The sequence below is a fragment of the Staurois parvus genome, unplaced genomic scaffold, assembly GCF_062004578.1.
Source record: "Staurois parvus isolate SC_StPar_1 unplaced genomic scaffold, SC_StPar_1.0 ptg000466l, whole genome shotgun sequence".
In the NCBI taxonomy this organism is placed as follows: domain Eukaryota; kingdom Metazoa; phylum Chordata; class Amphibia; order Anura; family Ranidae; genus Staurois; species Staurois parvus.
Window position 1 is genome coordinate 1,194,405 of NW_028318262.1, and position 22,017 is coordinate 1,216,421.

The 22,017-nt window shown below is 44.6% G+C and overlaps 1 protein-coding gene across 2 annotated transcripts in view; it reads left to right on the forward strand.

The window, feature by feature from the left end:
* Positions 1-22,017, forward strand: part of PTCD2 (pentatricopeptide repeat domain 2) — a 120,719-nt gene that overhangs the window by 83,363 nt on the left and 15,339 nt on the right. For both annotated transcript variants that reach the window (XM_089689018.1, XM_089689017.1), the window contains exons 7-8: positions 83-196; positions 18,168-18,242. In XM_089689018.1, the coding sequence (XP_089545144.1) occupies positions 83-196; positions 18,168-18,242 (189 nt within the window). The remainder of the gene's footprint in view (positions 1-82; positions 197-18,167; positions 18,243-22,017) is intronic.

Below are 22,017 nucleotides of genomic sequence, written 5' to 3' on the forward strand. Positions count from 1 at the left end.
TGTCACCAACGTTATCTTTGCAGTATTGACAGTATTGTTTATCTGACTTTTTCTATAACGTATTTTTTCTTTTCGTTTACAGGACAACCCACGATCCTTGGAGACATGTATCACTCTTTTTGAGCAATCTGTAATGGATGGAATTCTACACTCAAGAATCTCTTTGTGTTTTATAGTTGCACTTGCTTTAAAACAGGTTTGATATTTTTCTTAACTTGGTTAATTTTTGTCCAAATATGCTTTTTACGCTTTTTTAGGATGGCACTGAGAAGGTTTAGAACCTCTGAGTGTTTGTTTTCTTTCTCTGTTTTTTAACGTTTCTCTCAGTGTGGGCAATAAGACTGGAAAAGGGATAGACACAACAGTAAAATTATGAAATTGATTCTGACCATTTATTATTCTATACATATGCTTTGCCAGAGTTCTTTAAGTCATGAAGGTAATTTTTTTTTAATATATCTTAAATCACAGGACATACTGGACTCTGATATTTATGACTACTTGGGTTATGCTGCCACCTTCAGGTGAATAGACACCTCCCTGCTCAGCTAAGCCTCAGTTTTTAGCTAGTGTCCTCAGTTGATGGGTGTCCCTCCCTGTGTCTCTTTAAAGTGTTACCAAACCTGCAACAGTAAAATCAGTCTATATATACAGGAAAGCATGCTTGTTATACTCACTGTGGAACCTAAGGGGTTAATCCTCTGCATTATGTAAAAAGGCTGTTTGATCCTGTCTTCTATGATGCTCCCCTTCTTCTACTGTCTACAATCCATCTGCTGATAGTACAGAGCTTTATGAGCATTCTGCGCATGCTCTCTTTAGTGTGTATTGCTAGAGAGGTTTTTTCTTTGTTTTTGTTTTTTGGGAGGGTGCATGTGATCAGCACAGGGCCAATCAGTATAGTCCAGACAGAGGGTCAGGGGTTATGCAGCCTCAAAGGACAGTCAGAGGAGAATTTAAACTCCTCCTACAAGCTTTAACCAGTGCTCTGCTGGACACTGATAAAAGTCACAAGACTGCTCTAACTGTTGATGAGAAAATGTATTTAGTTTATATTTTCTAAAATAATTGCATTTCCATGTTCTGTGTACTCTGAGAGACCAGATATAGTGAATGCAGGGTCCTGGGTTTAGTAGCACTTTAAGTATCTTTCTCGGGACCTTTTCCTTATACCCCTGGTGTGGGGCATAGGTGGGTTGTTTCTGGATCGGTCAGAATGGCTACCATCCCAAGGGTGACTATACTTGGAACTCGCATGTAGGAGTGGGGAGGCCTGTAATGTCTGTTGTTCAGCACTGGACTAGCAGGCAGTGGTCCCTGAGATACAGTGTATCCAGTGACCTCCCTGGCAGGGTGCTTTACAGGTCCAGGGCAGTGATCCCCCTTGAGGGGAGCCGAGTTCCTGTGGGGTGCACTAGCTGTGTTGGGTGAAGACTGGGCCTGCACCAAGGACTGCTGAGTACCTCAGAATTGTGTGAAGCAGTGTGGTAGTTCCACCAACAGTTTTTTCTTGTGTTATGGGACAGTTTTATCCTGGGGTGACATACAGTGATGTTATAATGCAAAAGGAACAATGTGGGACATGTGCATAATTGCAGGCGTCTGCGCGTTTGAGGACGCAGTTTTTGCTGGACACAGGACATGTGCTCTACGAGATTACACAGCATGGAAATATGTACCTGGTTGTACGGCACTGAAAGTCAGCCTGCTCAGTGACATTCTTGCTCCAGCTCTGTACAGCAAATATTGGGACATTGTCTACTGGGGGTGACTGCAACATAAGCCAACACTCCTCTCAGCTGATTGAGTGTTTCCCTTTCGGTTCACAGGCCATTTTTAACCCTCAGCTAACCATGGCCTCCTGCAGGCAGAGAGATGTGGGGAGAAAAGCGGTGGGACCCCAAATCCCTCAATAAGGTAGGAAGGACCTCCTGCATAGTTCACCCTGCAATGACTCCCCAAAGGGTCAGCTTATTTCTGAATCCCTGCCCTTATCTTTTATTTCTACTGTTTGAGGGGGACAAACCTCCACTTCCTTTTGTGTAAATGGAAGATTTTTCTGTAGCCATATCTGGGCTGCGTGAACAGCTTTCATGTGTTCTCATGGACTTGGAACTCCTGGGAAGCATATGTTGGTGCTTTCCTTGCCTTGCTTCCCTATTGAGGAAATATGAGGCATCAGAGAACATTCCTAAGAATGAGGAAGAGATTGAAGCTGTTGAGTCTTCTCAGGAGGGATCTCAGTGTCTAGGGTTGTCTCAAACACTGAAAGCTATAGTGGGCTTCCTGGCAGATGTGGTTCTCACAAACCTTAAATTACTGGTGCTGGAATCCTCTTCCCCTAAAGTCACTGCTTTTAGACACTCCCCAAAAACCCCAGGTCCTTTTCAGTGTACCCTCACTTACATGAAGTGATGTATGTCGATTGGGCTCACCCAGAGAAGGTATTTTTACCACTGAAGCAATTTGCACACCAGTACCCTATGTGGAGGAATTTTACAAAAGATGGGACTCTCAGGCTGTTGACCTGGCTATTGCCTACTTAAACAAGAACCTGACTGTCACAGTAAATGTTTTAGTGACTCTGCAGCCTGCAGTAGTTGCAGTGGGAAATTTGCCAAGCCCTTAAAGCCCATGTTGAGATAAAAATCAGTGCAAGGTCCAGAATTATTGCTATATATATAAGTGGAAGGCTAACCCTGTCGGTGGAAAAGGGGCCCCTGCTGTTTTGCCAGTTGGGATCCCTCTGGCAGTAGTTTGATACACTCCGATGCATTTCCCTGAACTCTACAGCTATGTTCCAAGTTGGCCTTGGTGTGTGTTTTGTTTTTTTTGTACTATTGATAATGGTGGTTCCCCCAGAAGTCGCGTTAACTTGTTTTTGTTGGTATCCTTATACCATATTTTGTATTTTTCTGAAAACTTTAAATAAAGAATAAAAACAAAAATCAGCAAGAGTTATTACCATTAGTCTGGTGTGTCCCATTGTAAATGGAAGGCTTATTTCACTGGAGTAACCGTATGTTGGGGCACATTTTAGCTTTTCTCCAGTCGGGCGTGGGGATGTCACTGGCTATTAAGAGACAGTTCCTGGCCTGGTTCTTCTGTTTCAGAGGCCTCTTGCATCTCATTCCCTAGTAAAGCCTTTGGGAGAGTAATTACATGGATTGTTCTGCTTGTACAGTCCCTAGTCTCTCTATGGAACTGTATCTTAATTTTGTCTGTTTTTCAGACTTCTACCTACGAACGTCTCTAAGAGATTCCCTTATCAATCCTAATGAACAAGGTTATATTTTTAGTGTCCATTACCACGGCTTGCAGGTCTTGGCGGTAGCTGTGCTTTCCTGCTTTCCTGCAGGGAACCTTTTCTGGACGTTCACCAGGATAAGGTTACGTTGAGGCCCCAGTCCTCTTTCTTACCCAAGGTGGTTTCTTCATTGCACCTGAAAAATAACTTTTTATTTGTCTTCTTTAGTTTTAATCCTAAGCATCCTAAGAAAAAGGTGCTTCAAGCTTTGGATGTTTAAGCTGTTCAAGTTTTATTTGAAACGTACAGCTTTTTTTTTTCTTTTTTTTTTTTAACGGTCTAATTCACTTTTTCTTCCTGAGAGTCAGGCTGCTTCTTGATGCACTATTTCAAGGTGGATTCATCAGCTCATTTCACAGACTTATGTTATCCCTATGTGATCAAGAGAAAGGTTTCCCCTTTCCCAGTTAAGGCCCATTTCACCAGGAATGTCAGTGCTTCCTGGACCATTCAGTATCAATTTTCTGTTCAAGTATGTAAAGCTGCTACCTGCTCTTTTGTTCTAATGTTTACTAAGTTCTACCAGGTGTATATTCACACATCTGTGAACTCCAGTTTTGGATGGAAGTTCTTGCAGGTGATTTTGTAGGGGAGTTCCCACCATTTTATTTTTGGGTTTGGTTGTGTTGGTCTTATTGCTGTGTTAATTAAATACCCTTCTTAGTGTTCATATAATTAGTCAAATACCCTTCTTAGCGTCCATATAGTCAATATAAACAATCAAAATAACAAAATAAAGTCCATAAATAATTTCTTCCAAAAACTCGCCATGTAAATCCAGTATGTGCCGTATACCTCAAAATAAGAGAAAACTCAATAGTGCATTATCCTTACATAAATTCATCAAAATATCACAAATACTTATACCAAAAAAACCTTATAGGTCTCATGCAAAATGCATAAATCATGCAAACACGTGGTGACCTGTGGAATACGTGATAGTAAACCACTCTGTATTTATAAAGTATTTCAGTGATCACTCAGTTTACACATCTAATGTGGCTGAATTGCATACCCTTACCAAAAATAAGTAATAAGCCAGCCTTTTTATATATCCAAGGGTGGGAACAGATACAGATCTGTTAGGACCTTGTGGATACTGTCAGGAATGGACTTGCCAGTAATGGTGGGACTCACCTGCACAAGGGGTTGCAGTACCAGGGCTGGCCAGCGGGTGCTCTCAGCAATCAGAGACTCAACCCTGCAGTCAGCCAAACACCTGAAGCTGATTATGCAGGTGTATTTAAGGGATGGCCAGACCTGCAGTCTGTGCCTTGGTGTGTGTTTTTCTATGGGCCCCTGTATCTTGTTACCTTCATTCCTGTTCCTGCCTGACTGACTCGTTGCTGACCCTGCCTGATCCTGACCTCTGCTGACTTCTCCTGTTTGATCCCTGGCTTGTGACCCCGACCATTCTCTGCCTGACCCCCTGTACCTACCTGCCCGTTAGTTGCTGTACCCGGCTCGTGACCTGACTACTCTCTGCCTGCTCCTCCTGTTCCTACCTGCCCGATTGTTATTGACCCAGGCCTGCCTGACTACGCTTGCATTGTATGTATTGTTATCTGTGGGTGGTTTGGTTCGTTTGCACTGTGTTTTATGTTTTAGTATTGCACTGCGTTTGTATTGTTAGTATTAATAAATTATATTGTTTATAACATATCTGAAGCCTGCGTTTCCCTGTGTCAGTTCACATACCTCTGGTCATACCCGGAGCCCTGACATTACACCAAGGCCACTCCTGACCAGAAGTGGCTGCACAGGGAAGCCATCTTGGCTTGTTGCTGGGAAGGATGGATCTTGATGAGGTTGTGTATTTGTCGCTGCTGGTTTTTGATGACAGAGAATATGCTTATCAGACTCTGAGGGAGTATCCCAGGGATCAACTGCTAGAATGTATATGGGTCGCTCATGTTCTAGTAGATCAGGGCCCAGAGTTCTCTGAGGTGCAACCTTTGATTCAGGTTTGTGCAGAGTTGGCTTCATCTGGTACCCCTGAAAGCAGGAATGACTTTTTGCCACCATTTAGTGCAGACCAGGTAAAGTCCCTGGTATGGTTATTAGAGGATGATGTGGATTGCTTCTTGGAGCATTATGCCACATGTTCACAACAGGTATTAAGGGATTGTATAAACGCAGTGCAGTCTTTGACCAGACAGGCTTTGTGTAAGCTGAGCTTTGTTCAACCCATACTGCAGACATGGTCAGACTTGTTGCACCCAGCCTCAGTCAGCTTACAACGTCATTCCTCTGCTCAAGGCACTCTTCCTACATCCCCGACAGCACCCCCAGTGACGGCCCAGTATACTCTGCTAACTACCACATACCAGTCCTCTGCTCCCACTCGCTGCACCTATCCTTTCTTTAACCCTGTAAAGAAGTCCTCTGTAGCAACTGCTCCCTCCTCTGTTCCATCTTCCAGCTCTTCTCTGTCCTCAGCTGCTCCATTCGTTTGCAGACCTGCGTTTACTTGCAGTGCTCCAGTAGTTAAAACCAGAAAAAAGCGAAAATTCTTTCCAACCAGTACCATCCTGCCAGTTTCCAAACCGGTGAGCCTGCCGTCTGAGAACCTGCCTTCCATGGTTCAGCCTGGTGCCTCGGCACCCGCACTTCAGCCTGATGTCTCTACCCAGCCTGATGTCTCTACCCAGCCTGATGTCTGTACCCAGCCTGATGAACTGATCCAGCCTGATGATCCTATCACGCCTGATGACCCAGTGCCCGCTGTCATACCTGGTGACCCGATGCCCGCTGTCGAGCCAGACGATCCAATGCCAGATGACCCGGTGCCCGCTGTCGATCCAGACGATCCGGTACCTGAAGACCCGGTGCCCGCTGTCATGCCTGGTGACCCGATGTCCGCTGTCGAGCCAGACGATCCAATGCCTGATGACCCAGTGCCCGCTGTCATGCCTGGTGACCCGATGCCCGCTGTCGAGCCAGACGATCCAGCGCCAGATGACGCGGTGCCCGCTGGCGAGCCAAATGACCTGATGCCTGGTGACCCAGTGCCCGCTGTCATACCTGGTGACCCGATGCCCGCTGTCGAGCCAGACAATCCAATGCCTGATGACCCAGTGCCTGCTGTCATGCCTGGTGACCCGATGCCCGCTGTTGAGCCAGACGATCCAATGCCTGATGACCCGGTGCCTGCTGTCGAGCCAGACGATCCGGTACCTGATGACCCGGTGCCCGCTGTCGTGCCAATTGACTCAGAGCCCACTGTCGTGCCTGGTGACTCTGTGCCCACTGCCTTGCCAGATGACGCGTTGCCCGTTTGTCGAGCCAAATGACCTGATGCCTGGTGACCCGCTGTCGAGCCAGACGATCCAATGTCTGACCCAGTGCCCCCGGTCATGCCAGTTGACTCGGAACCCACTGTCGTGCCTGGTGACTCGGTGCCCACTGCCTTGCCAGATGACGCGGTGCCCGCTGGCGAGCCAAATGACCTGATGCCTGGTGACCCGATGCCCGCTGTCGTGCCTGATGGCCCGGTGCCTGCCGCTCCGCCTGGGGGCCCGGTGCCTGCCGCCCCTCCTGGGGGTCCAGCGCCCGCCGCTCCGCTTGGGGGCCCGATGCCTGTCGCTCCGCCCGGGGGCCCGATGCCTGTCGCTCCGCCCGGGGACCCGATGCCTGTCGCTCCGCCCAGGGGGCCCCGATGCCTGCCGCCCCTCCTGGGGGCCCGGCACCCGCCGCTCCGCCTGGGGGCCCGGCGCCCACCGCTCCTCCTGGGGGCCCGGCGCCCGCCGCTCCGCCTGGGGGCCCGGCGCTTGCCGCTCTGGCTGGGGGCCCGGTGCCTGCCGCCCCGCCTGGTGGCCCGGTGCCTGCTGCTCCGCCTGGGGATCCAGTGTCCAGCCCGATGTGCCTCTGCCCGGTATCCAGCCCGATGTGCCTCTGCTCGGAGTCCAGCCCGATGTGCCGCTGCCCGGAGTCCAGCCCGATGTGCCGCTGCCCGGAGTCCAGCCCGATGTGCCGCTGCCCGGAGTCCAGCCCGATGTGCCGCTGCCCGGAGTCCTGCCCGATGTGCCAGTCTTTGATATCCTGCCAGTTACCAGACCCGGGCGGTGGAACATTTTGCCAGGGTAAGACTGTTTGGAGCGTCCTGAGGCCGCTCCTTGAGGGGGGGTACTGTCAGGAATGGACTTGCCAGTAATGGTGGGACTCACCTGCCTTGTGGGCTGCAGTACCAGGGCTGGCCAGCGGGTGCTCTCAGCAATCAGAGACTCAACCCTGCAGTCAGCCAAACACCTGAAGCTGATTATGCAGGTGTATTTAAGGGATGGCCAGACCTGCAGTCTGTGCCTTGGTGTGTGTTTTTCTATGGGCCCCTGTATCTTGTTACCTGCATTCCTGTTCCTGCCTGACTGACTCGTTGCTGACCCTGCCTGATCCTGACCTCTGCTGACTTCTCCTGTTTGATCCCTGGCTTGTGACCCCGACCATTCTCTGCCTGACCCCCTGTACCTACCTGCCCGTTAGTTGCTGTACCCGGCTCGTGACCTGACTACTCTCTGCCTGCTCCTCCTGTTCCTACCTGCCCGATTGTTATTGACCCGGCCTGCCTGACTACGCTTGCATTGTATGTATTGTTATCTGTGGGTGGTTTGGTTTGGTTCGTTTGCACTGTGTTTTATGTTTTAGTATTGCACTGCGTTTGTATTGTTAGTATTAATAAATTGTATTGTTTATAACATATCTGAAGCCTGCGTTTCCCTGCATCAGTTCACATACCTATGGTCATACCCGGAGCCCGGACAGATACCTTCTGATCCCCCAATACTCCTATCGATACTCCTGTCTCCTTTAAGACTCCAGTGCAACCATTCATAGAGAAAAGGAGATTCGTATACTGTAGTATGTAAAGATATAATAACTCTATGCTTTATTAATAATGCTTACATAAAACGCCACATATCAGGCATAAAAGATCCCATGATCCACCTTGCAGCAGCTTCCAGGAACGCCAACCGCTTTCCCCACAGTTAAAATGGCGACCCACTACTTCCGGTTTCTCGTGTAGCATCCAACGTCACGTCCCTTGACGCGTTTCGTCACTTCCTTGACTTCCTCATAAGGGGTGTGTGCATTGGAGAGGCGGCCGCACTATATCTTTGTCTGGATTGCTAATTGTGAGTCCTTCCCCGCCATTTTGCTTTATGGAAACGATACCATACGATACCAGTCCGCATAATATATTCCTTACTATGCCACTACTCCATGTACAACCTATAAACCTCCTTAAATACTCCGATTATAGATAGAATTCCTAAACACTCTTATGCATTAACTATATATACAGATTCTTGTGGGGGATGTACATAATACTGTATGGATAAAGGAATATAAATACACTTAATAAAAAAGGGACCTATTTAAAATCAAAATATTATCTACTAGCATTACAAAATACATAAACCTTCTATACAAAGTATTCTTAATATACAAGAATATATAAATTAATATAAATCAATGTATATTATTCCCACCCCGCCCTCTTGTGGCAAAGGAGGAGATAACCTCATATATCCTTCTATATCCTTCCGAATACTAACCATAAATACTCTATAAAAAATAAAATAAAAATATATATTATTTGTTTATGTAATATTAATTAAATCTAATATTTTACTAATTCTTATTAATTTTAATATTTTATATATTTTATAAGGTATAATAAGATTATAAAATCAATCTTATTATAAAAATAAATTATTAAAATTAATAAGAATTAATAAAATGTTAGATTTAATTAATATTACATAAATAATATGTATTTTTATTTATTTTATTTTTTATAAAGTATTTATGGTTATGATTCGGAAGGATATAGAACAGCGGTTCTCAACCTGTGGGTCGCAACCCCTTTGGGGGTCGAACGACGCTTTCACAGGGGTCGCCTAAGACCATCGGAAAACACATATTTCCGATGGTCTTAGGAACCGAGACACCGCTCCTCTGTCTGTCTCCAGGTGTGGGCGGGATGACATGCCGCCCCTGTCATCTGGCCACACCCCCGGGATAAATCCTCGCCGGTGTGATTGGCCGCCAGAACTGTAGCTCAGGAGAGGCACACAGGCGGCCAATCACCGGCGAGGAGGTGGAGCTTGGAGAGGAGGAGCCGAGCGGCACCGCGAAGATCGAGCGAGTGAAGAGGAGCAGATCGGCCGGAGAAGGAAGACAGCTGACCGGTAAGTGTCTGTACCATGGGAGAGGGAGGGAGCGAGCAAGCCCAGGCTGGAGCAGGGGTCAGCAAGGTAAGTATCATTGGTGTCAGTGGGAGGAATAGTGCCCAATCATTGGTGTCACTAATACCAATGATGGGGCACTATTCCTCCCACTGACACCAACGATGGGGCACTATTCCTCCCCCCACTGACACCAACGATGAGGTACGATCCCTCCCCCAAATGACACCAACGATGGGGCACGATTCCTCCCCCCACTGACACCAACGATGGGGCACGATTCCTCCCCCCACTGACACCAACGATGGGGCACGATTCCTCCCCCCACTGACACCAACGATGGGGCACGATTCCTCCCCCCACTGACACCAACGATGGGGCACTATTCCCCCCACTGACACCAACGATGGGGCACTATTCCCCCCACTGATACCAACGATGGGGCACTATTCCCCCCACTGACACCAACGATGGGGCACTATTTCCCCCACTGACACCAACGATGGGGCACTATTCCTCCCACTGACATCAATGTTGGGGCACTATTGCTCCCCCTAACACCAATGTTGGGGCACTATTCCTCCCCTGATACCAATGTTGGGGCACTATTCCTCCCACTGACACAAATGATGGGGCACTATTCCCCCCACTGACACCAATGATGGGGCACTATTCCTCCCACTGGCACCAATGATGGGGCACTATTCCTCCCACTGATACCAATGATGGGGCACTATTCCCCCCACTGACACCTATGATGGGGCACTATTCCTCCCACTGACACCAATGATGGGGCACTATTCCTCCCACTGATACCAATGATGGGGCACTATTCCTCCCCCTGATACCAATGTTGGGGCACTATTCCTCCCACTGACACCCATGATGGGGCACTATTCCTCCCACTGATACCAATGATGGGGCACTTTTCCTCCCACTGACACCAATATTGGGGCACTATTCCTCCCACTGATACCAGTGATGGGACACTTTTCCTCCCACTGACACCAGTGATGGGACACTATTCCTCCCACTGACACCAGTGATGGGGCACTATTCCTCCCACTGACACCAGTGATGGGGCACTATTCCTCCCACTGACACCAATGATGAGGCACTATTCCTCCCACTGACACCAATGTTGGGGCACTATTCCTCCCACTGACACCAATGTTGGGGCACTATTCCCCCCCCTGACACCAATGTTGTGGCACTATTCCTCCCACTGACACCAATGATGGGGCACTATTCCCCCCACTGACACCTATGATGGGGCACTATTCCCCCCACTGACACCTATGATGGGGCACTATTCCCCCCACTGACACCTATGATGGGGCACTATTCCTCCCACTGATACCAATGATGGGGCACTATTCCTACCACTGATACCAATGATGGGGCACTATTCCTCCCATTGACATCAGTGATGGGACACTATTCCTCCCACTGACACCAATGACGTGGCACTACTCCTCCCGCTGCAAAATTACAGTTATGAAGTAGCAACGAAAATAATTTTATGGTTGGGGGTCACCACAACATGAGGAACTGTATTAAGGGGTCGCGGCATTAGGAAGGTTGAGAACCACTGATATAGAAGGATATATGATGTTATCTCCTCCTTTGCCACTAGAGGGCGGGGTGGGAATAATATACATTGATTTATATTCATTTATATATTCTTGTATATTAAGAATACTTTGTATAGAAGGTTTATGTATTTTGTAATGCTAGTAGATAAAATTTTGATTTTAAATAGGTCCCTTTTTATTAAGTGTATTTATATTCCTTTATCCATACAGTATTATGTACGTCCCCCACAAGAATCTGTGTATATAGTTAATGCATAAGAGTGTTTAGGAATTCTGTGTATAATCGGAGTATTTAAGGAGGTTTATGGGTTGTACATGGAGTAGTGGCATAGTAAGGAATATAGTATGTGGACTGGTATCATATGGCATAATTTCCATAAAGCAAAATGGCGGGGAGGACTCGCAATTAGCAATCCGGACCGAGTTATAGTGCGGCCCCTTCTCCAGCGGTTACACCCCTTATGAGGAAGTCAAGGAAGTGATGAAGCGTGTCAAGGGACGTGACGTTGGACGCTACCCAAGAAACCGGAAGTAGCGGGGCAGCCATTTTAACTGTGGGAAAAGTGGTTGGCGTTCCTGGAAGCTGCTGCAAGGTGGATCATGGGATCTTTTATTTCTGATATGTGGCGTTTTATGTAAGCATTATTAATAAAGCGTGGCGTTATTATATCTTTACATACTACAGTATACGAATCTAATTTTCTCTATGAATGGATGCACTGGAGTCTTAAAGGAGACAGGAGTATCGGTAGGAGTATTGGGGGAACAGAAGGTATCCACAAGGTCCTAACAGATCTGTATCTGTACCCACCCTTGGATATATATAAAGGCTGGCTTATTACTTATTTTTGGTAAGGGTATGCAATTCAGCCACATTAGATGTGTACACTGAGGTACTGTATAAATACACAGAATGGTTCACTATCACATATTCCACAGGTCACCACGTGTTTGCACGATTTATTATTATTATTATTATTATACAGTGTTTATATAGCGCCAAAGGGTTTGCTCAGCGCTGTACATTAGCGAGGGGGACAGAACATGAGACAATACAGTAACAATACAATACACGAGGGGTTCGAGGGCCCTGCTCTTTCGAGCTTACAATCTAGGAGGGAGGGGATAGTGGTACAGGAGGAAGTGGCTGTGGGGGATGGAGGGGTAGGAGGAGTGGAGGAGAACGGCTGTTAGGTGAGGGTGGGGTAGGCTTCCCTGAAGAGATGGGTTTTCAGGGTGCGCCTGAAGGTGAGGAGGGTAGGTGACAGTCTGATGGATTGGGGTAGGGAGTTCCAGAGGATGGGGGAAGTCCTGCAGTCCGGTGTGGGAGGAGGAGACCAGGGAGCTAGAGAGTAGGAGGTCTTGTGAGGAGCGGAGGGCACGGGTAGGGTGGTATTTGGATATCAGGTCAGTGAGGCAGTTTGGGGCAGCGTTATGAATGGCTTTGTATGTCAGAGTTAGTAATTTGAATTTAATGCGTTGGGCAATTGGGAGCCAGTGAAGGGATTGGCAGAGGGGGTGGCAGATGTGGAGCGGTTGGTGAGGTGGATGAGTCTAGTCGCTGAGTTCAGGATAGACTGAAGTGGGGATAGTCTGTGTTGGGGTAGGCCGGTAAGGAGGGAGTTGCAGTAGTCAAGGCGTGAGATAATAAGGGAGTGAACGAGTTGTTTAGTGGTGTCTGGGGTGAGGAACATACGTATCTTGGAGATGTTGCGGAGGTGGAGCCTGCATGAATTTGATAGTGATTGGACATGAGGTTGGAAGGAAAGGTTTGAGTCCAGGGTGACACCCAGGACTTTGGCGTGTGGGGTGGGATAGATGGTGGCGTTGCTAGTCGTAATGGAGAGGATGGGGGGGGGGGGCCCGGGCTGGGGGGAAAACTAGGAGCTCGGTTTTGTAAAGGTTTAACTTGAGGATATGGAGCGACATCCTGTCTGATATGTCGTTCAGGAGGTGGGTGATGCGGGCGGAGAGTGAGGGGGTGAGGTGAAGGGTGGAGAGGTAGATTTGCGTGTCGTCGGCATAGAGGTGATAGTTGAAGCCGTGGGAGTGTATCAGTCTGCCAAGGGAGGAGGTGTAGATGGAGAAGAGAAGGGATCCGAGGACAGAGCCTTGGGGGACCCCAACAGAGAGGGGGAGAGAGGGAGAGGTGGCAGCGTTATAGGTAACACTGAAGGAGCGTTGGGATAGGTCAGAGGAGAACCAGGAGAGAGCGGAGTCCCTGATGCCAAGGGAGTGTAGATTTATGCGTTTTGCATGAGACCTATAAGGTTTTTTTGGTATAAGTATTTGTGATATTTTGATGAATTTATGTAAGGATAATGTACTATTGAGTTTTTTTTTATTTTGAGGTATACGGCACATACTGGATTTACATGGCGAGTTTTTGGAAGAAATTATTTATGGACTTTATTTTGTTATTTTTATTAAATTTTGATTGTTTATATTGACTATATGGACACTAAGAAGGGTATTTGACTAATTATATGAACACTAAGAAGGGTATTTAATTAATTCATACTTTCAAGGGGGAAAGTGAGACTTCTTTAGAGGGTTTTTCACAAGGTTTTTGTATTCTTAGGACATTGATTTATGTATATTAGCTTGTTGCTGTGTTGCCCATCCCTCATGTTAGGTGTTTTGGAACATCCAAAGTAGTCATAAATAGAGTCCCCGGTGTCCTGTGATGAATGGTTAAGTAATTAGGGTTTTTGTTTACCTGTAAAATGGTTTTCTGGTCAATATCAGAGGACACAGAGATCCATCTCCTTGTGTCTGTGTCTTCATTGCTTGCTACAAAACTGAGGCTTAGCTAACCTAGGAGCCCTTTGACCAGTGTTCTTTCACCTGAAGGTGGCAGCATAACCTAACCTGTCGTGACTGTCCTGTGGTGTACTCAAAGAAAAGGATTTTACACGTAAACCAAAAATTGACCTTAAAGGAAATAGAATCTGAAGTATTTATATTTTTTATTATCCAATTATACAGACAAACACTATTATGAGTGGGTTTAAAATTTTACCCTTATATCTGACTATTAAGGAGAAAGGTATGGTAAGTATGTACCAATAATGAAAGTTTTTAGCGCTATGTTACTTTTAAAATGAAACCGTTTTTTGTATTAATGCTTTATAATAAGACCGGTAACCAAACTGGATGCCTTCTGTTATATTTGTTAGCCAGCATAGCCTCTTCTGTGCCTCCTCTCTAAATTTAGTTTCACTCTTTACTAGGGCTGGACTTTTCTGATTTCTTGGCTAAGCTTTACTAACTGCTGTCTTATGAGAATGCTCATATACACTGAGGTGTTTGGCACTAGTAACCAAGTGAACCTACTTGGGTATGAGGGGATGAGGAAAGCCGCACATCACTAGCTGAACAGGTGAAAAGAAATATTAATGGCTTCAGCCTTGAGCTCCTCCTGACCTCATCTCATGGCTTTCGCTCCACCTATCAGGGCCTAATCATAGAGATGGAGTGGAGCAACACAATTCTTTTTATACAGCATCATCCACTCGTAAAACATAAGATTTATTGTGCAAGCAGCACATGGAAATGGTGCTGAAAAAAAGTTTTTAAATAGCTGCCTTTAACCAGATTATGATGACATATGTAAAAAAAATTCAATAATCCACTAAATATATTATATCATAAATAACTTGAAGATTACACAAGGTTTATTGTTTAGGAGTTGAAAGACCGCTAATCCAAGAAAGAGAGGGGCTCATAAAATAAAGGCTAACTTCACCTTTTAAGGAAAACCTAATATAGTCACATTTTTGAAGGAGAAAATTTGCATTTATTACTTTTTACCACAAGAACTTACCAATGCATCACACCTGCGATCCTGAAGACACAGCCTCCAGCTTTCTACCCGTACCTACGGGTTTTCAGTTAGAAAGGTGAAGGAAGTGTCTATAAAGTGAGAGTTTTGAAAGTTCATTCAAACATAGTTGGCATATATACTGGATTAAGTACTGTTTTCAATTCAGTCCAGGCATCCAGATATTGTATGCAGTACTCTGTGGTCCGGAGGAGGTTACTAAATTAAGCAGCCTTATCATTCAGGAAAGAAATCGCCTCCCTCTCACAGATGTCCATATGAGAGCCTTGAAAGTTCATTCAAACTTAGTTGGCATACACACGTATATAACACATTAAGTTCAGTTTTCAATTTAAAGTGGATAGTATATCCTCAAGATGATATGATCAATTGGGCGTGGCCAAACTACATAGAAGTGAATTCAACAACCAGTATAGAACCAAGCAGCATATCATGTCAAATGCAGCCCTTAGATGGATTCCACAGTCATTCAATCATGCCTTCAGGAAATATGCACAGTATAGCCAATATAGAGAATATACTTAACACATAGGCCATTGTCATCTACAGCTGGTATTCACTGGTCCCATTAAGTGAATCTGGTGGCAGTATGAAAAACGCCTAACCGGTTTTTGATGGCTTAAACTGGCTGCATCAGAGGCACGTGCATTTGACATATGCTGCTTGGTTTTATATTGGATATTGAATTCACTTCTATGTAGTTTGGCCATGCCCAATTTTAACTTCCTCTGGACCACAGAGTACTGTAATGCTATATCTGGACGCTTGTGAAAGGGAGGTGGCTGACCATTGCCAGGAGGGATTGGTTGAATCATTAGTTATAGTCCCAATTTCCTCCTCTGGACCACAGTATTTACATCTTAGCATTTATTTGGGCAGCACAGTGGCTAAATGGTAAGCACTTCCGCCTGGCAGCACTAGGGTCGTCGGTTCGAATCCCAGCCACGACACCACCTACCTGGAGTTTTCATGTGCTCCCTGTGCCTGCGTGGGTTTCCTCCGGGTACTCCGGTTTCCTCCCACAATCCAAAGACATGCTGGTAGGTTAATTGAATCCTGTCTAAATTGGCCCTAGTATGTGTATGTATGAATGTAAGTTAGGGACCTTAGATTGTATACCCCTTGAGGGTTAGGGACCGATGTGAATGTATAATATATATATATGTAAAGCGCTGCGTAAATTGACGGCGCTATATAAGTACCTGAAATAATAATAATTTATCCTTGCCAAGCTGAATAAAATGACCATCTTCTGATTGTTATCTGTGAGAGGGAAACAATTGAGAGGGAAACAATCAATACTTTGGAGGCATATCTACAGCTATAGCATCTTCCTCCAGGGTTAGGGATCCTATGAAAAGTCTGATTATATAAGAGGATAATGTAATCTGCATAATTTCAGCTCCTTTCATGATTTAGATAAGCCAATTTGTTATCCCTATTGATATTTTACTCTAGCAGTAATTTAATGGGTACCCAATATTCATAGAGTATTACTTTGGAATATTCAAATATCATAACATCCAGCTGGAAATTACAGTAACCACCTCATAAATTCTTGATATATTTTTGATATACATACAGATTTTTATATATATATGTACAATGATTCACTAGTAGAGAAAAAAAATATATAAGATATTTGAATCATAATATGTGATCTGCTGGCTGGTAGTGTTTTAGGCCCCTTTCACACGGGCGTTACGTTTTTTTTCATCAGTTCAGTCATGTTTTTTCCAAGAAAAAAACGGATCAGTTCACATCTGTTTTTCATGACTTCACATTCATTTTATGAGTTTAATTGATTTCGTTTACATCTATTTTTCATGTGTTTACATCCGTCTTTCGTCCATTTTACATCTGTTTTTCATCTGTTTACATCCGTCTTTCGTCCATTTTACATCCGTTTTTCATCTGTTTACATCCGTTTTTCGACCATTCTGGGTTTTTTTTTACAGAAGAAAAATAGGGTTTTTGTCCATTTAAAAAAACGGATGTGGACATTAATGGATGTAAACAGATGATCATCCGTTTACATCCTCTAGTCCATAGAAATACATGGGTGTCTGTTTTTTTTATCCGTAAACGGACAGATTAAAAACAGACATACGGAACGCCCCTGTGAAAGGGGCCATAGGCATGTTTTGTTTTGTTTTTTATTTTAATTATTTAATTGAACAAAGGTTGATCATTGTTTTTATTGATCCAGTGTCATATTCCTTTAATCTATTTTTTTTCCATTAGTTTATTATTTATTGGTAACCAGGGGGCAGAGTTGAGCCACTATCCATTTTTTTGGTGTTTTTTTGAGAATGTTGTATGTTGAGGAGGGCTCCTCTGTTGCCCATTTTTGGGGGTCTAGAGCAGACCTGAAGGACTATAGAGTAGGATTTTTTGGGGTCTACTTTTTTTTTCTGCACGGGAAACTACACTGATGTGAACTAGGGCCATTAGAATACATGGAAAGCACTGTGCATGCATTTTTTCCATGCAGAAAAAAAGCACTGGACTACATCAGATGTAAACCAGCCCTTATTGTACTTGGGGGGGAATTATCCATACAGTTACTTTTTCCTGTTTTACTGCCTAGGCAAGAATTCCTTTTTTATTTTACTGCAGCTTCCTGGAATACCCTAGTCATATATCACAGGAGGCCGTGGGATAGTATGACACATGTGCTGCATCATCAGATGGCAGACCTCCCTTTATTGTTTTTGCAGCCGGCCTCCTAATGTGCTGCAGCACATGGCACGCCATCATGGGGCCGGCTGTAAGATCCCAAAAGATGCAGTTGCCCCCGATGACATTAGAACAAGATGGCGGTGTGGGACCAGGTGTGCTGAGGCACAATGGTGGATCCCTAGAGAGCACCACTGGATAGCCGAGCATGTATTTTTTGTGCACAACCCAGCTGTAGAGGAGTAGAACTGAAGAAGTGGTTTGACTAAGTTAAAAAACCTCTATAGCATTACAGTCCAATTGAATTTGACTAACCTCTACTAGCCATACAGGAAATTCAGGTTTTCCTAGAAATCCTATTTAATCATAAAACTACTTTCATTGTGCCTAATAATACAATGATTGATGCTGTTTGGCATTGAATGTTTAGAGAGTATACCTCAGTTTTGGCAATATGACTTTGCATTGACATATTCTTAAAGGTCTGTTGTAAGGTATTGGGTACTGCGTGATGGGGACAGCTTTTCATTGCCTAATTTTTTGTTTTCTGTTAACAGGAAGACTATGGAACAGCTTGGTCTATTTTTCAGAGGATTGAGAAAAAAGACATATTGCTCTGCTACAATTTGGGTGTAAGTAAAGTTAGCCACAGACAATCGTGCTATTATGAAGGACTTTTCTATGAGAATACACAGTTGCACTATCTGACCATGCGTGTTTATTGCTATAGAGAATGGAGGTTAGCCCTGGTATTGACTTATTTTTAAAAGTGGGATATACATTAGTAGTTGACCAATTTGGCTGATCAGCTGTTTCAGCCAGGGCTGTATGAAGAAGCTGCAGATAATCCAAAGATATGATTGTTTACTGCGCTGACCATAGCTATCGGAATTGAGCAATAATCATAGGCATGGGCACCTTCAGGACTGTTGCTATTTCATGCATTTAAAACGTGTCAAATGCCGGTCAGCAAAATCCTGTTGACTTTAATATAACAGTACACATGGCAGTTCAGAGGCAGCATTGGACCTGCTTTGTATCGCACTGTGTGTTTTTTTTTTTTTTAAACACAGCATGTCCTGTTAAAGTGCATTTGAAGTGTGGACAAAGTAGGTCAAACGCAGCTTTTTCTTGTCAAATGCTGTGTTTTCCATTCAAACACATTTGCATGCATTCAAATGGAAAATGTAGCATTTGACAAGAATGCCCACTCTCATGACTTTAGGCAATGAAATATACAGTCTGTGTTCCCTTTCCATACTGTAATATCAAGTGTCCAATTATTAAAAAAAAGAAATGTCACCAAAATCCGGTTTACTAGTTCACTAGATCTTGCCAAACTGGAAAGGAGATCTGCAAGGCTACTGTTTCAGATGACAATTCCATGAGCTCCCTACTTTAGCTAATATGTGGGCTAGCTCTTATAGTGGAAGTGGTATATAGTACCAGGGATGTTTGATTCCTATCGCCCGACTGCCGGGACATGTAGTTCCAGGCGCCGGGCAGGTAGTTTTTTCCCTCCTTTATCCCTGCTGTGGGCAAGCAGTGGGCTCACCTGTCAGGTGAAGCAATTGGTGGCAGCGCTGCCGCCGATTGCTTTCACACAGTGCCAGGCTCTCCGCGCCCAGGGCGTGAGATTTCCCGGGCTCCGCTTGCCCATCTGCAGGCCCGGCTCACCATCGGCTAGAGAGGAGGGAGAAGAGCGGACAAGTCCACTTCCCTCCACTTCTTGTTCTGACCCGGAAGTGACGTTACGATGTCACTTCCGGGTCTCTGTTGAGAAATTAATGCAATCCCCGGGAAAGAATGTAATATGGTGTGATGTGTACCGCATTACATTCAGTGAAGCAGAGGGGAGACATGCAGGGTCTTTTAGACCTTGTCTCAAAGAGAATCTGTCACCAAAAATCATCACATGGGGGACTTTGTCCTCTATGTGATGAAAAAACAAAAAGTGAAAACATATATTTTTTTTTTTTTTTTTTTTTAATTGTAAAAAATGAAAGTTACACCCAAGCACATACCATCCCCCCCCCCAAAAAAAAATATTGAGGCCCTCACCCCCACATATACGCATGCAAAAACGTAAAAGCACACGCTGGGGCACGCACGCATGACACTGTCGATTGCGATACACATGTCACATATCACTGTGCACGCCAGAATGAGAGCAATAATTCTAGCACCACACCTCCTCCGTAACACTAATATGGTGACCTATAAGAAGCTTTAAAAGTGTCATCTATAGAAAATATAAGGTACTGAAGTTCGTCGCCATTTCACGAGCACACAAATTTAAGGTTTTACAAGTTGGATATCTATTTACTCGCTGCAACCTCATCTTTTATATTTTACAAAAAAATAGGGTAATTTATTGCATTTTTGTGCCCTAAAATTAACTTACTTATATTTCTTACTAAACTTTTGCTGTAATATCATGCAACATAAAAACTTCGAACTACTGCATTTCTATTATCTAGGGTCTCTGCTTTCAGAAAATATATCATGTTTGGGAGTTTTTTATAATCTTCTGGCCTAAAATGATTTTTTAAACTTGTGCAAAAAACGGCTCTGGTAATGAAAGGAATAAAGTATAGGCCCTGACCCACCCTTTCCTGAGGAGCAGCCAATCATTGTTCATCACACTGCAAGGTCTCCCGCCTCCCTGCTAGTCCCTGGGTGCAGTGCTTAAGATAGGAAGGGGGAAAGAGGAGATAAACAGCGCAATGGTAAAAATATTACATGTTTAAGTCACCTTAAAGCCTCTTTTGTTTTTAAAAGCCCCCCCCTGACACTCCTAAAATCACCTCCGATTTAAATACGGTTTTTGTTAAAAAAAAAAAAAAATTATCAGGACAAGTAGATTGGGGCCCCAATTTAGTCTCTGGACAAGTAGTTTTTTCAAAAATTTCCACACCCTTGAGTACATATACTATATAGTGAATATTGCTATGGGTAAATCCCACACCAGGCAGTGATTAGCACTGCTGCATGTTATGTGAGTAGATGAGCAGTCACTCGGCATATACAGTCAGGTCCATAAATATTGGGACATCGACACAATTCTAACATTTTTGGCTCTATACACCACCACAATGGCTTTGAAATGAAACAAACAAGATGTGCTTTAACTGCAGACTGTCAGCTTTAATTTGAGGGTATTTCCATCCAAATCATGGTGAATGGTGTAGGACTTACAACAGTTTCCATATGTGCCTCCCACTTGTTAAGGGACCAAAAGTAATGGGACAATTGGCTTCTCTGCTGTTCCATGGCCAGGTGCGTGTTATTCCCTCATTATCCCAATTACAATGAGCAGATAAAAGGTCCAGAGTTCATTTCAAGTGTGCTATTTGCATTTGGAATCTTTTGCTGTCAACTCTCAAGATGAGATTCAAAGAGCTGTCACTATCAGTGAAGCAAGCCATCATTAGGCTGAAAAAACAAAACAAACCCATCAGAGAGATAGCAAAAACATTAGGCGTGGCCAAAACAACTGTTTGGAACATTCTTAAAAAGAAGGAACGCACCGGTGAGCTCAGCAACACCAAAAGACCCGGAAGACCACGGAAAACAACTGTGGTGGATGACCAAAGAATTCTTTCCTTGGTGAAGAAAACACCCTTCACAACAGTTGGCTAGATCAAGAACACTCTCCAGGAGTTAGGTGTATGTGTGTCAAAGTCAACAATCAAGAGAAGACTTCACCAGAGTGAATACAGAGGGTTCACCACAAGATGTGAACCATTGGTGAGCCTCAAAAACAGGAAGGCCAGATTAGAGTTTGCCAAACGACATCTAAAAAAGCCTTCACAGTTCTGGAACAACATCCTATGGACAGATGAGACCAAGATCAACTTGTACCAGAGTGATGGGAAGAGAAGAGTATGGAGAAGGAAAGGAACTGCTCATGATCCTAAGAATACCACCTCATCAGTGAAGCATGGTGGTGGTAGTGTCATGGCGTGGGCATGTATGGCTGCCAATGGAACTGGTTCTCTTGTATTTATTGATGATGTGACTGCTGACAAAAGCAGCAGGATGAATTCTGAAGTGTTTCGAGCAATATTATCTGCTCATATTCAGCCAAATGCTTCAGAACTCATTGGACGCCGCTTCACAGTGCAGATGGACAATGACCCAAAGCATACTGCAAAAGCAACCAAAGAGTTTTTTAAGGGAAAGAAGTGGAATGTTATGCAATGGCCAAGTCAATCACCTGACCTAAATCCGATTGAGCATGCATTTCACTTGCTGAAGACAAAACTGAAGGGAAAATGCCCCAAGAATAAGCAGGAACTGAAGACAGTTGCAGTAGAGGCCTGGCAGAGCATCACCAGGGATGAAACCCAACGTCTGGTGATGTCTATGTGTTCCAGACTTCAGGCTGTAATTTACTGCAAGGGA